The 14,583-nt window shown below is 43.7% G+C and overlaps 1 protein-coding gene across 2 annotated transcripts in view; it reads left to right on the plus strand.

The window, feature by feature from the left end:
* The window catches only part of TMEM260 (transmembrane protein 260), a 639,752-nt gene that overhangs the window by 477,458 nt on the left and 147,711 nt on the right, over positions 1 to 14,583 (plus strand). For both annotated transcript variants that reach the window (XM_078660364.1, XM_078660365.1), the window contains exon 14: positions 2,199 to 2,252. In XM_078660364.1, coding sequence (XP_078516490.1) covers positions 2,199 to 2,252 — 54 coding nt within the window. The remainder of the gene's footprint in view (positions 1 to 2,198; positions 2,253 to 14,583) is intronic.

Raw genomic sequence — 14,583 nt, forward strand, 5'->3', positions numbered from 1 at the left:
TATATTGTATTCAAAGTAACCACGTCACCCTCCTCCTCTGGATTATTAGCATTGAATGCCATCTGAGGAGACTGTTCAGGTGGTGTACCATCCCATCTAGGCTGATCCACGGGGATCATCATCTCATGTGTCAGAAAGTCTTGCAGCTTCTTGTATTTTTCTTGCAGTCTCTTGCCTCAAGGATTGCTCCAAACAGGAGTCATCATCATCGTGTACTTCCATGTCCATGTCATCCCCCCAGTCACCAACTGCACTCAAATTATCATTTACATTCTCCGTTATCGATTGATAGGTCCGACATGGAATAGAATTTACCGCTAGACCCGGCGGACTCAGCATCATTCAACTTTTCCTGAACAATGCCTCCGTTGTTGTCTGTATTTAATGTAGATAACATATCTTTACCCACAGTTGGTAGCTCTCCCGTAGTTATCAAATCCGGTCTCATCCCAAGACCTGATATAGGCACATCGGTTGCCGTAGTATTGGTCAGCAATTTTTCAGTTACAATATCGTTTATAAGTGCATTTTCCCCCGTATCTGCTACCAAATCAGCTGCTAAAGCTCTGTCGACAACAGTCCCACTCGATAGCAAAACTGAGGGTTGATTTACCATGTCTCCTGATGACTTAGTTTTGAATGCCAATTTTCTTTGAAAAATTGCAGGCACTGTGCGGTCTTTTAGTGGGGTATCTTGCTGCCCCCTCCTACCAACTTGCAGTAATGGCTTCCCTGCTCCCTGAACTCCAGGGCCAGCGTTTTTGCCTGATCCCAAGGAGCCCCGTACCTGTTCAGACGACCGCTTAGCGGCACCATTTTCACCACTGTTGCCCATTTCTGGGGGATCAGATGCCTCCATATTTGATGCTGCATCCAAAGGATCAGCCCCTCCAGTCGTTGCCGCCGCCAAGCCCAGAGCTGCAGCCGCACAGGCTTTTGCTCCTTTTCCTTTCGGAGCCATTGCAACTTAATCAACTCCGCGAGCCACCAGCCCCAGGAGAAACACGAAGTCAATCCCGGCGTTCTCAGCCACAGACTCTGCTGCTCCGCTGCTCCACTCCAATTACGCCGCTTTCTCCGCCCTGCTCCGCGAGAGCAAGAACAGCCGAGAGCACCACCGCGACGGGTCCACACTACGCCGCGCAACAGGATCGTACAGAGGGGCAGCTCTCAAGCTACGGCAAAGTCCAAAGGAATCACAAAATTACAAAATATAACCGCCGCCTACAGCAAACTTTTCGGGCAGTTTTCAGGAATGTTCAGCTCATCAAAGTCGGGTGAGAGAGATCACAGGTAAGGAGCCGCAGAGGAGCAGCACACAAACTCCTCACACGGCCTCCACAGCGGCTGCTATCTTGCCCCCATGAAACAAGTGGTTGAGCTGCTATTTGGAAATGTTAGCATTTCTTTTCAAAATACTACTGTCTAGATGCTAACTTGAAAGGAGATATGTAAAGGCTATACTTCAGTCCTCTGTGGAATAATTCTGTTTTTTCACTCAGTCTTCATTACTGCTTTGCAAGTGGTGTACATACGTTGTCTAGGACAATGAATCTTCAACAACAAGTTACTTGCATTCTGTAACTTTCTTTCTGAGGGATATTCATCTTTCTTCAAATTCCGTATTTTCCTCCTACCTTCCCTCTCCTGAGTGAAGATGAATTAGTTTGTTCTCTTGCAACCATTATTTGACTTTGTAGAGGGTGACGATGTTGAACGTTATTGGATCATATAAGGAATTTGTGGGAACATGTTTATCTCTTAGAAACACCATTGTCAATAGTAAGCAACTTGTTTTCATGCCAGTGATCATAATGAACTATCACTACGGAGAGCAGTTTTATTATCCAAAATAATATGGTAATTTTAATTGTTGGCAAATAATTTTTACGTGGGAAATGGTCTTTACCACTTTTGTTCTTCGTGTATGATTCACTTATATTATCAGCTCGCTTTCTGGTTATTAAAACAATTCACAAATCTTCTTTACCATATGTTCTTTATGTGTTCAAACAAATGTAAGGTGCATTCTTGTGAATTTTTGACATTTTGCACACTGCACCAGCTGAGAGAAAAAAATATTTTGGATCTGGGTCTATGCTGTTTAGGATATTTCTTTATTTAGTAATATGTGTTTTACTTATTTTATTTTTACAATCTATGAAGATATAATTATTAGAATTTTTGCTTTTTTTAAGGTTTGATCCTGTGTCTTGGGAATCTGTTGCCAATGAAGAAATGTGGCAAGCCAGGTAATATAACTTTTTTCTTGAACTCTAATTTCAATGACCAGAAGTCCAGTCGTGTTTACACTTACTGCAAGACTACTACCATCATTGTGTAAAATCAAAATGTTGTTTTTGAATACAGAATTACAACTGCACCCTGTATTCTTCAGTTGGGATGGGCTCATCCAATTATCTGATCAACTTACACTTGTTTAGGATTTTTGGATCCTACACATTTTAGGTAGAGATTGGCCAATAAGCAGACTCCATTCATTTGTAAGTGGCACATGGTAAAAAAGTAAGAAGCAGCTCCAAGAGTTTTTTCTCTTTGGCTTAAGGGATTTTTCTGCCCTTGAATTCCTTTAACGACCTGGCCATTGAAAGACTTTGTTGTCTCTCACACAGACCTTTTATTCCTAAATCTTAATCTACATGAAATGATTTTCAAAGTAGAAGTATTACTCCCTTACCTCATGCAATTGGATCTTTACTGTATCATGCCACCACTTACACAGTGCTTCTATTTGCAATGCACAAGGGGCTAATTTGTATGTAAAACTATAGTTTTATCAACTTTTTGTTACCCTCAGTCCTCTGTCACCTATGGATTCTGATCAAAGGCAATTTTGTTCTGCTACACTAGAGTGCCAGATTGTCGCATAATTACTTTATTTTTTCGCTTTACAGTGGCCTGACCTCAAAATAGCTGTCTGCCATTCCTTTTTCTTGCACGTTCCTGGCTCCTACTCTCTCCTGCCCTCCTTGTTACCATGTCTCAAGGTGTTCCTAATTAAAGCATCGCCCTTCTCTCCTTGTCACCCCTTCACTGTAGTGCAGCTGCCCCAGCTCCTTCTCTTCCCTGCCCACATTGTTACCTTTGCTCATGGTGATTCTAACTTTTGCACTGATCCACCCTCCTATGCGTTTTACTGCAGTGTCTAAGAAACTCTAGGATTGTTATAAGGGTTGCATGACCTAAAATACAGACCCTTAGAATGACAAAACTTGGCAAAATGAGATCTGATGCATACGCCACCCTTTTTCCTTCATCAGACATGCATTTCCCTGCAGTTACATTCACAGCTTCTTTGATTTGCCTGTATTTACAGAACTACCCCATCAATGTGTTTAACACATTAGGAAAGTGCCATCTAACGTATGTTTAAAAAGCTCTAAATTATTTGGAAATAAATTAAATGGATTTGCTTTTTCTAAGTTAGAATTAGGGTTGGGGTTAGGTTTTAGGTAATTAACTGAAAAATAATTTTGTAAAATTCTTTAACCTCTTCCGTGCTCATGACGGCCCTTGGCCGTCATGAGATACGGTAAGGCATGTGTGCACAACGGCCGGGGGCCGCCCGAGCCATGCCCAAGATTGGAATGTCCCAGCACAGTGGCGGAATTCACGCCGCAGCAAAGCGATTAAGGGGTTAGTGTTGATTACTGTTGCTTAATAGTTTCATTATTTTCAATATAAAATAAATTCGTACCGTTTGCATTTAGAATTAGGGCTAGTATTAATAGACTAAAAATTTAATCAAAGTAAAAGTATGTAATAATGAAGTCTAGTTTGGCCGTTGGGTTAGTACAAGGTTTATTATAATTTGAATCAAATTTATTTTGGGTTAGAGAAAGAATTCAATGCAATACAAGTTATTTTAGTTTGAAACAATAAGGGTAAGGATAGTCCCAGGGTTACAAAAGTGCATTATTTTGTATATTCAGTTACAAAGGTAATATATAGGTATAGGCTTAGAGTTAACATTATTTTCATTATAACTAAATATAATTTACATTCATTTAACTTACAATTGTGGTAAAACTTATTGTCACAATTCAGAAATGAAATGTTATTCCTTTTAGGCTTCTAATAAGGGTTAGTGTTAAGGAAATGTAATGTATTGAGATTAAAGTAATGTTAAAGCACTATGGTAAATATGAAGTTTAGTTATAAAGGTGATTTGAATGTTATGGACAGGGGTGTGAAATAAAAGTAGTGAAAGCACGTTATTGACTATGAACAATGCTCCTGCTGTCATGTATACACTGCAAGTATAATTAGCGGCACAGACGTTAGATGCATAAGGCAACCTCCCTGGAGCATCCATGTCTTGTCAGATCAACTCCATCTCCAGTCTGAGGGAACAATACTTGAAACTCTGAAAAGATTAAAAAGAAAGGAACAACTGGGAAATACCAAGGATCTCTCCAAGAGAGTTATTGTAGTTAAGGAACTCCAGACTTGGGAGTTCAAAAGTGAGCAATTAGAATACCTGCCATTCTTTTCTGTCAGTCCACATTGAGACCTTGGAAAGCAACAAAATCGCAGAACATGATTATAGCAGACCATTTGTCCAGAAAAAGACAGGTTATCCACTGTCCATAATTTAAGTAGGGAGACTTTGAAGCAAAATATACAAATGTTCTGCCAAAGCAAAGAGATCGATCCAATGAATATGTAAACCTTGTGATTATTATCTGAAACACCAAAGGATGGCGACATTACAAGACTGAAGATGGAAATACTCTACTCAACTTGACTTTAAATCTATTTTTTACCTGGAAGATAAGACTTAATTAATAGACAAAACATGGCATACAGCTTATGTCTATGTCTTCTCTGGCACTATCGCCAGAGTAGGACACCTGGATAAATCCCTATTGATTGACATAAGATTTTGCCACCGGATTGATTGCAACTTCTTGGTCCTATATCTTAATGCATTGCTTAAGTAACTTTCAAACTGGATAATTGAAGAACCCCCCTCCAGTTTATGTACCAATTGTCCATTTAAGATTTCTCCTCATCCATGTGGCCGGCATCTGTTGTAGCCTCCTGAGGGGAGGATGTGTCTTACAGAATCCTTGCATTCTCCATGACGATACCAATCTCCTAAGAAAGTGTGGAAAAAAGCGTCCCTAGAAATAGTACAAATGGCCCTATGAAGTACCAAGCCCCATATTAAAAGAGACCTCTTACCCCCAAGGAGACTGCTTGTTTTCATTGATAGTGCTTAGATGCACCTCAGTTGAAGAAAAACGTCCTACCGAATCACTTAGAACTTTAGCTGCAACTCTCTTTGAGAATAGTAGACTGTGGACCTTCAACTTTGCTGATTTCTGACAAATCACTATTGCATGGCCAGGCAGGAGCAGTGATAGGACCAGCCACACAACTAAATCTGGATAAGGGTGCTGTAGTTGGTGCATACTCTACAAAATGTGGCCATCTGGGTCCTTCCCAATGGTGTCCTAATAAGCAGGCTCCCCAATGAAGTGTCTCGGTCCTCACACAAGCACACAGCTATCAAGAGTGTGAACAGGGGTAAAAGTTAAGAAGAATTTTGATATCTGGGGGTCTGGGTGACGCCTAACCAGGAGGCCTTTTTTCGACATAATTTGGCACCTCCTCTTGAGCGCTTTCGTAGTGATGTAAAACATTGGCACACTTTGCCACTGACCCTTTTGGGAAAAGCGGCGCTATTTAAAATGATGACTTTGCCCCGGCTGCTTTATATCCTTGAGAATACTCCATTTCTCGTGCCTCTTAAGTATTTCACGTCTATAAACGCACTGGTCTCGCGTCTTCTTTGGGGGGACAAACCAGCGCGCATTTCCCGACATAAACTAGTTAGGGGTTGGTTTGATGGAGGCATAGCACTCCCTGATATTCAACTATATTATTGGGCGGCCCAGTTAAAAATCATAAACCAGTGGTTGCACGCTCCGCAGACTGAACCGGCGTATAAAGCCGACCGGTATGACCTGGGTAGCGGTGGTGTGCTGGCCGCACTTTACGACACGAAAAGTGCCGCGGCCTTGTTTGGCCCTACGGCCCATACGGTGAGGTTGTGGTATTTGGCCTCGGCTCGCCTTAAATGCAAAGACATGCTTACGCAAATGACGCCACTCTGGTCATCGCGTCGACTGTGCCGTCTGTGCAATAGTAAGGGCTTCGAGGCCTGGGACTTGATTGGTATCTCTACGGTTGGAGACCTCTGGAGGCGGGGTGCCATCCTTTCCTTTGAACAACTTATGGAACAATATGATCTAGCACACGCAGAACGATTCCGATATTTGCAGATTAATCACGCCCTGAAGTCACTAATCCAACCCGGTGAAGATTTACCTGAATCTACCCCACTAGAGGATAGGCTTCTCACGGAACATATGCCCAAAAAGGTGACCTCCTTTGTTTATCGTAAACTTGTTAATAACCTGCCTGACCCCACTCTGAAGCTAAGGACGGCCTGGACTGCGGAGGTGGGTGAGTTCGATGAGTCGGATTGGCAGACTGCGCTCTCCTCACCGCGGAAAGTTGCCGTACCATCTAGGCTCCGATTGATACAGTTGAAAATTTTGCACCGTGTTTACTACACTAGGGTCACTCTTCATAAGATACGGAAAGCCGCACATAAGTATTGTCTGAGGGGCTGCGGGGAGGAGGGAACATTCTTTCATACCATCTGGTAATGCCCTCAGGTTGCCGGCTTTTGGGCTAAGGTTATGCGGACTATATCACAAGTGGTGAAAGACTCACTGGTCCCGGAACCGCGATGTTGCTTATTAAACGTTTTGGAGCCTAATGATCTCAATCATTCCACGCAGCACTGTGCCACACTGGGTATCATGTATTGTAAAAGGAATATAGCCAGATGCTGGGGATCTCCTCTGGTACCGGCGCTCAGGAATGGTGTTCAGATTTGGATTCAGCGATGGTGGCTGAAAGGACAGTGTATCTGAATCGGAAGTGTCCGCGGAAATGGGCCAAGATTTGGGGTGCGTGGAATGAGTATAGAGGGTTCATATGCGAGCCACCGCAGTTAAATAGCGACAGCGACTCCGAGTAGGGTGGATGGGGGTGGGGGCCCGGGGGGGGAGACTGACGGAGTGCCACAACTGTATTGTTTTATTAAGTGTGACGTTTTAACGGATTCCTTGATTTGCCGCTATCTCTGTATGCATGCAATGCTTTTTTTAAATGCCCAATATTTGTTTCTTTGCATTAATAACAATAAAATTAGAAAAAAAGAATTTTGGAGAGCACTGGGAACAGCTAAGGTTCCTCACATTGTTATCCCGCCAGGTGAGGCAGTCCATAAACCAATTCTCTCTCAGCTCTCTAGGTCTTGGGCAGAGCAACAAACTCTAGAAAAAAAACTTTGAAATATGTATTACTGCCAAAAATCGCTTGGGTGTCTCAATACAGAAAAAGAAGGGACACAAGGAATTATGTCTTCGCGAAGGCTGACTAAACAGGCAGAGTTGGTAGCCGGTGCTGGTTTTTAGTGGAGATAACATGGCAAAGCAAATAGGTGTGCTTTGATGCCTCACAGGAGGGAGCCAGCAGAGTAGATAGAAGTCTTACAGTTATAAAGTAGTCTCTCCTGCAGATTTATGCAGGCACTCAGTTGAGGCACAAGGATATGACTAAATAGCTAATACCATTAGGTAAGCGATGAATACTCCACTGGGCTGAGCTAAGCTGTGATTGACAAAGTCTCACGTCAATGGTTGAAAACGACTGGTTGTTAGCAGTAGGCTTGACAGCTGTGCTGTCAAAATCCAGACCTACAAAGGACAAAGCAAGGGTTACACTATAGGAAGAAAATTTTCTGTGGTGGCGGGGTCAAATCAAAGAATAGCTTTCCTCTTAAGCGAGGAACACAGGTCACTTAGGAAGGACTGTAACAAAGAAGGACGTGTCCCACTTCTGCACTGAAATGATGACAAGCAAAAGGACAACTGCTAAAAGAATGTGGGTGTAGCAGCCAACACCCACGATCACAAACCAAGGAAAACAATCCACTGCACTGCATGGATTTTAGGAGAGAAATATGGAACTCAACAGACTTCACAGATATGGCTTTTAGAGCTCCCATGTAAATCTCCTTCCCTCATGATCTTCGTGTGATTTAAACCAAGGGGCACATTTTGTGTTTTACTCAATTCCTATAGCATACTGAGCTGCAGTAGAGAGTATCCTGACTTTCACCCCTTTACAGGTCAATACCAAACGGTTAAATGTACTGAGATCTATGCACTAAGCTGGAGGTAGATCCTTGTCTGTATTAGCTCCCATTTCAGAAGGTGTGAAGCTTGCTACTGTTTAGAAACAACTTAAAAATGTTGGTTGTGGTATGTGTATATACAGCTACACATGCAGAGTGTACTGCCACTATCTTGTGTTGGGCTTGGCCTTGTACAACTTGTTTTTTTCAACTGAAACGTTTTTGAGTCATGAGACCTAGTGACTCCATCTGTTAGTGGTATTGCACATGGGCATTGGCTCCATTGTTAGATTGTTTTCTCCGCCATCAGATTCAGACTTGTCATTGTGACCTCCAGATCGACGCTGTTTGGTGTTCTCACTGTGCCCTCAGACCCGTCCCCTCGTCGGTTCTACAAAACAACCCTGCTTCTCTACTACTACGTGTCAGCTACATACCTCTCAACTTGGGTCTAGAATGTCCCTGTGATGGATAGAACTTCAATTCCATTCTGTCCTACTTGCCAAGCTAAGTACCCAAGATCCGACCTCCACGAAGTCTGCAATCTCCATTTGTCTCCTGACCACTGAGGACTCCTGTGAGACATGTCTTGTGTTCCGTAACAAAAAGACTCTACGGGGGGGAGGAGCTACGCTAGCAACCAAGATGGCCGCGTAAGCTCCCGGCTCCGTCGACCTCCGCCAGCAGCTCGAATATCCTGCCTTCAATCCTGACTTCACACCCGATTCCCTTGTTTATGAAGTTTTGCTGCTTCTACCGGTGCAATCCCGAGTTTTCTACCTCATCGGTCGACGAAGATACGCCGTGTCTCCATTTTCGGCCTAACATCGTGTGGAAGCCGGGACCTCGATTTCTAACCTATCCGGTCTAGAAGTGATCAACAACGGCCGTGAGACCTGGACTGAGCCCGGTCTCCCGAAGTGTGCCGTGAATTGCTGCTTTTTGGTGACGGTCCTGTGATTGATCTACACCGAGGGCACACCAACGTGTTCCACCGGATGCCGTGGTGGGGGTCTGGTGCCCGAAGACCTTGCTGACCTCCCGGGGTCGACGGGACGGGGCCCTCGCTGACGGCAAAGGTGTGTTCTGCTGTACGAGGAGCACCCACTGTTTGACATTTGACTTGCGTGGCCTGTTACCCCGGAGTAGCCGGCCTCCGGGGTTCGAATCCGGCTCTGCTGCCTACTGAGAGGGGACGGAGCGGATGGAAGGCACGCCATCGCTGCGGGCCGTCATGGCCGCCATTGAGGCGCTCCATTCACGTACTAGCGCTGTGTTCCGGACACTGATCGTGAAAGTGGACGGTATCCTGGAACCGGAGGACGACCCTCTGCTGAGTTCACCACGGGCTGTAGTGCCAGCGGGGCATCGAATGTCTGGACTCGGGGTCCCTGTGCCGATACCGGCTTTCCAGAGCCCTGGCGGTTCCGAATCAACGACCCTCAAGCCTGTGTTTAATGCCAGCGTCTCCTGTTCGATTCTGTTTCCTCATGTTACATCTATGGACGCTTTCCAGTGTGATCACAAGTTCCTCAGTGATTTTTTGGGACATGTGCTGTTCCTGGAGGCATTTCATTGTCTTATTCGTGGACATTTATCCTGTACTCGACTCTACTGCACGGCCGAGAACTCTCATGGACGCTTTGCCTTTTTTCTCAAGATGGCGGCTCGAGGGAAGGAGACTCTTAAGGAAGATCGTACTGGCCAGGGCTGAATTTTACTGCTTCGATCCGATATTATAGTTTTCAGCAATGCCGGGGTTGTGCTTATAGTGTAACGGGAGTTGGGTGGCTATTGACTATACTCCCCCGACTGGTATGAATATTTTGCTGAAATGTTGGCTTTATTGCGTCTGGGGTGGTCGCTGTTGGCGGGGGGCACGGGAGACCGGGAGTGTGTTTGGTTTCTCCTCCTCCACTTTTTCTCTCTTTCCCTTCTTTTAGGGTAGCTCTTGGGCGACAGGCACGCTGCTAGTGGGTTAGGCCGTAGCCATTGCAGGAGTGTAGGGTGGGGGGTTAGGGGAGGGTTTTTTTATTTTTCCTTTGTTTTGTTCTATGGTCCTTTTGTCTTTCCTTTTTTCCTTTTACGAGAAGTGGGCTGTTTACTCTTCACGGATCCTTTCTTGCTCGGGTGTTTATACTAGCCTTAATTATCCGGTATCGTTGCGTATGGGGGAGGATGTGGCGGGGTTGTTTTCGATCGTATCTTAGACTATTTATTTCTCCTAATTGTTGTGTATAGTCGTGATTCAACGTGGGTTCCTTATGATGATTCCTGTATGCATAATCCCCCGCCTGTCCCTTTCCCGCATTGTATTGTTTGACGCCTGATATTTGTAATGCCTACTCTTGTCTTACTGTTAAAATAAAAAATATATATAAAAAAAAAAGACTCTACGGAACTGATGCACTCATTGCCACGGCACACAGACAAGAGGCGAAAGACACTCCAGACATATTTGGAGAGAATGTGAGAAGACGGATATTGATGTGGTTGATGCTTCAGTCATCGAAATGGAACCAGTCTTTTCGCCGCAAAGCGTCGACTTTGAGGCGGAAATCGATACAGAATAACCTCTGCCTGTCCAGCAGCAGCAAAAGACTGCAGTGGGTACTGATGCTCCTCTTACCACCAAGAGGCACCAGCCTCGAGCTCCTGTGCTCACGAGGCCTCTGGTGCCCCAATGCCTTCAGGCAATGGCTGACCCTGACATTTCAAGATGGACCCGACATCCGTTCCAACTTTGGTTCCAAAGTCATCCTCGAAGCATAGAGCGTTGTCTGCAGGATACGAAGGCGCACCCTTATCCACCCTTGGACTCGAAAGGGGTGCAGCCGAAGGTTTGGAGCCGAAATATCTTGCATCAAAACATTGAGGCAAAGGCAAGTTTGCCACTGAGACCCGCCAACCCGGAGCATTCAGCACCAAGATTGAGCTTGTTGCCCTATGGTGGGTCCCCATCTATCCCATTAATTTCTGTTTAATTAAATCCTACATATTCTGGCAAATGTTTAACAAAAAGACCATCGATCTGGAGTATAATTTGGGGTGAGATATTACATTTGGCCAGGAAACATTGAGGCGATGTAGTGCTGTAGATTCACGTGTGTCCATCCTCCTCCCCGGTCACCTGAGCTTGTTACAGAAACCTCCTTTCTTTCATTACCTTTATTTCTCTGCTTTATGCTTCATTCCCAATCGTGCCTTACGTGCGGGGAAAACAATCTTACAATGGAGCCTATGCCAATACCCCTTGCCACTAATAGGTGGAGTCACTTGCTCCTGTGACTAGAAAGCACTACCTTCAAAGAAAAACAAGTTGTACACGTTCAAGCCCAACTCTAGATGGTGAAAGTATGCACAGTATGTGAATCCACAGAACTACATGCCACAAACAGATGCTTACAGGGTAAGTATCCTTTTCCTTATTTGCACTCTTAGCAAGGGAACGGAGAATCATGTGGTGAGGGAGCGATTGCGTCCATTATAACCTGAAACAATGACTATACACGCCAGGCAAGAAATAGAACAGTAATACATGAAGTATCTGATATGCATCCACCTTTTAAGTTGTTTGAAAGGTAACAGGATTCATCAGATATACCTGTACAAATCAATATTTAATTTCCTAACTCTCCCTGACTCACTCACATGGATGAGGGTTGCAAGATCCACCACCCATATGAAACAGGTCTATAGATCAAACCCTACAAAACAAATCACCAACACTTGGGCCGGTGGGTTTTTGAATGTTATGCCTTCTCCCATGGAGACCCTCCATAAAGTAAATACAGAGATTAGTATACCCATGAGAACCTAAAGCACCAGAAGACTAAGAGTTTGGTGAATGCTGTGCAATACAAAAACTACATGACAGAACACAACATTCTGACTCTACCGTACTCCAACTACCAAGAAGCTTTGCCTTTTGATTTCTGCGTTTGTACCTCAGCATTTATTCATTTTACAGCATTCTATTGTGAGAAACCCAGCTCAAATGGCATCCTAACCCTGTAAAAAGACCTCTCTGCACATATACAAATACCCCATAAACAATAAGGAAAAACGTCCAGTCCAGCTGTTCATGAGTATTGAAGAGGTACTAGTGCAGATCATTCACGGTAAAATGTCCGGATAATAGGCTTAGAATGCACTGCTAGAAAAAGATCTGGTTATTTCTAATCTCACCATTGCCCTTAACTGGCAAGTGACCATAACTATTTATTTTTCAGATCATGTTAAATCCGTCCATGCAGTTATTTTATTCACCACTTTTCTAAAATGAGCAGCAACAAATGTATCGCTGCAGTAGATTCAATGTCCCCTCTGCTAGGATTGGAGCTCATTGACCGCAATTGAAATTGTGATCTACGGGTGTCGAAGGGACTGTATACAACCCCTGCCCCTAACAAGTTTGCCTCCACTCAACCATGCCCATCTGCCCCCTGGTATATGGACAATGTACCTGCGGCCAAATGAATTTGTAAGTTGCTTTAGGGTACTTGGCAATACTAAACAACTGCTTTATAGAACACAGGGAGAAGGTTCAAATACCCTGTGTTGTTTTCTGTTTTTCCCACGTGAATCACCTTGATTAAAAGGTTCACCTCAGAGTAGTAAAAGATGGTTAAATCACTTTTTCAGCCTCAAGTCTGTGGTTCTTCTTCCCCATTCTTAAACGGTTTGTGAATACTTTGCAGACCTTTTCCTCAAATGAAAGTGAACAGCCATGTTTCGTTTACCTCTAATGCTGGTACTGCCACTTGTTGTACACCCTGTTTTGCTCCTTGTGCTTTCAGCCCTACCAAACTCAAAGAATTAACCGACTATACTACATCTATTTTTAATTTCTGTTGAATCTGGATCTCTTCCTGACCGTAACCCAGCATGCCTCATGCTCCTCCTCTTACGTGCAACTGCTCCAATATTAACGGGCCGATGTAATGTTTCCTTTAGCAGTGTCTTACTCGAGACTGCCTCAAAGAATAGGTTATTGGTACCCATTTTTAATGAAGCTTTAGCGAGGTTGCACTATACTCTGGAATTTTCGATCGATTTCTCTGCTGTCTTTCTATGCCAAAGTAACCTTTTACTGTGAGGTGTTTGTTCCTTGCTTTGGTACGCCACCCTTTCCAGACTGCTGTAGAGCTAAAAAACTGACTAGCAATCCATCTTTGCATTTCCTTTTATATGTTTTGTAATTGAGTTATTTTTTCTTACTATTCCTAAGATAAACTGGAGGACTGGCTCTGTTCTCGGATCAAACAACTATTATTAGTTAACCTGCAATAATAAATGGATTGTGAAGCGATGAGTACGAGGTGAAAATTGTGATATTATCCTAGAGTGAAATTATTAATTCAATAAAGTTAGAGAAAAGATACATTTAAATCAAATAATAAACAGCAGATACAAAACATGTTAACACTGGGTGGAGTGAGAATTACGTGAACGGGGTGACTTGATTACGGTAATCCTCAACAATACGCGCAATTACACAAGATTGAATGAAGGTGGACCGATAAGAGGTTGCCAAGTTATCCTATGAAGTACAACACAAATGAGGCAGATGGATGTAAGCAGATAGGTGAGCTCAACAAGATTTTCACAACAGCTGACTGAGGCAACAAGAGCTTAAAGGGATTATGTGTGGCGGAACATTAGGTGAGAAAAAACACCCTTGACATCAATACTATTAACTCATCAAGTTAAAACCTGCAATAAAAGTCAGCACTAACAGCATTCAGTCTGGAAACGAACGTTTATCTCATAATTGTTAACTGCATCGTGGAAAATTAATCTATATACAGAAAGGCACAGAGTCCCTCTAGTAACCTGTACACTCACATAATAAAATGGGGGAAGACAGTAACTTGCGCCGGCCTCCTGCCTATGGTGGTTGGTGAACTACGGCAGGGCTTCTCTCAGCGGTACCCTGCAATCGGATTCTCCAACTACTCCCTATGAGGTGAAATTGTTTCATTATGAATACCACTTTTGGAGGTACAGTAGCCATGCGCATTTACCATAAATAGATATCTGGGTGCATGACTACTTGCATTTGTATAATGTTGTTCATAGGTTGCATGCTTAAGCACCATGCATTGGCAAAGCCAACAGTTCGGGCGTATCACTTAAAGTTCCTCTTCCTTGGTTGATGAATTTTGCGGTACCATAAATGGGTACTGCAAGAATGAGCCAATGGGTAGACGAGGGGAGGAGGGACAGATCTAATGATCAATATGTTGTCATTGCCCTTGATAAGACTGTGGACATAAAAAAATGCGTGTGGTTCTGGTGTAGCTAATGAAGAGAAAAAATCCTGTTGTTTTTTTTTTTTTTTT

Source organism: Lissotriton helveticus, chromosome 9 (assembly GCF_964261635.1).
Source record: "Lissotriton helveticus chromosome 9, aLisHel1.1, whole genome shotgun sequence".
NCBI classification, from domain to species: Eukaryota; Metazoa; Chordata; class Amphibia; order Caudata; family Salamandridae; genus Lissotriton; species Lissotriton helveticus.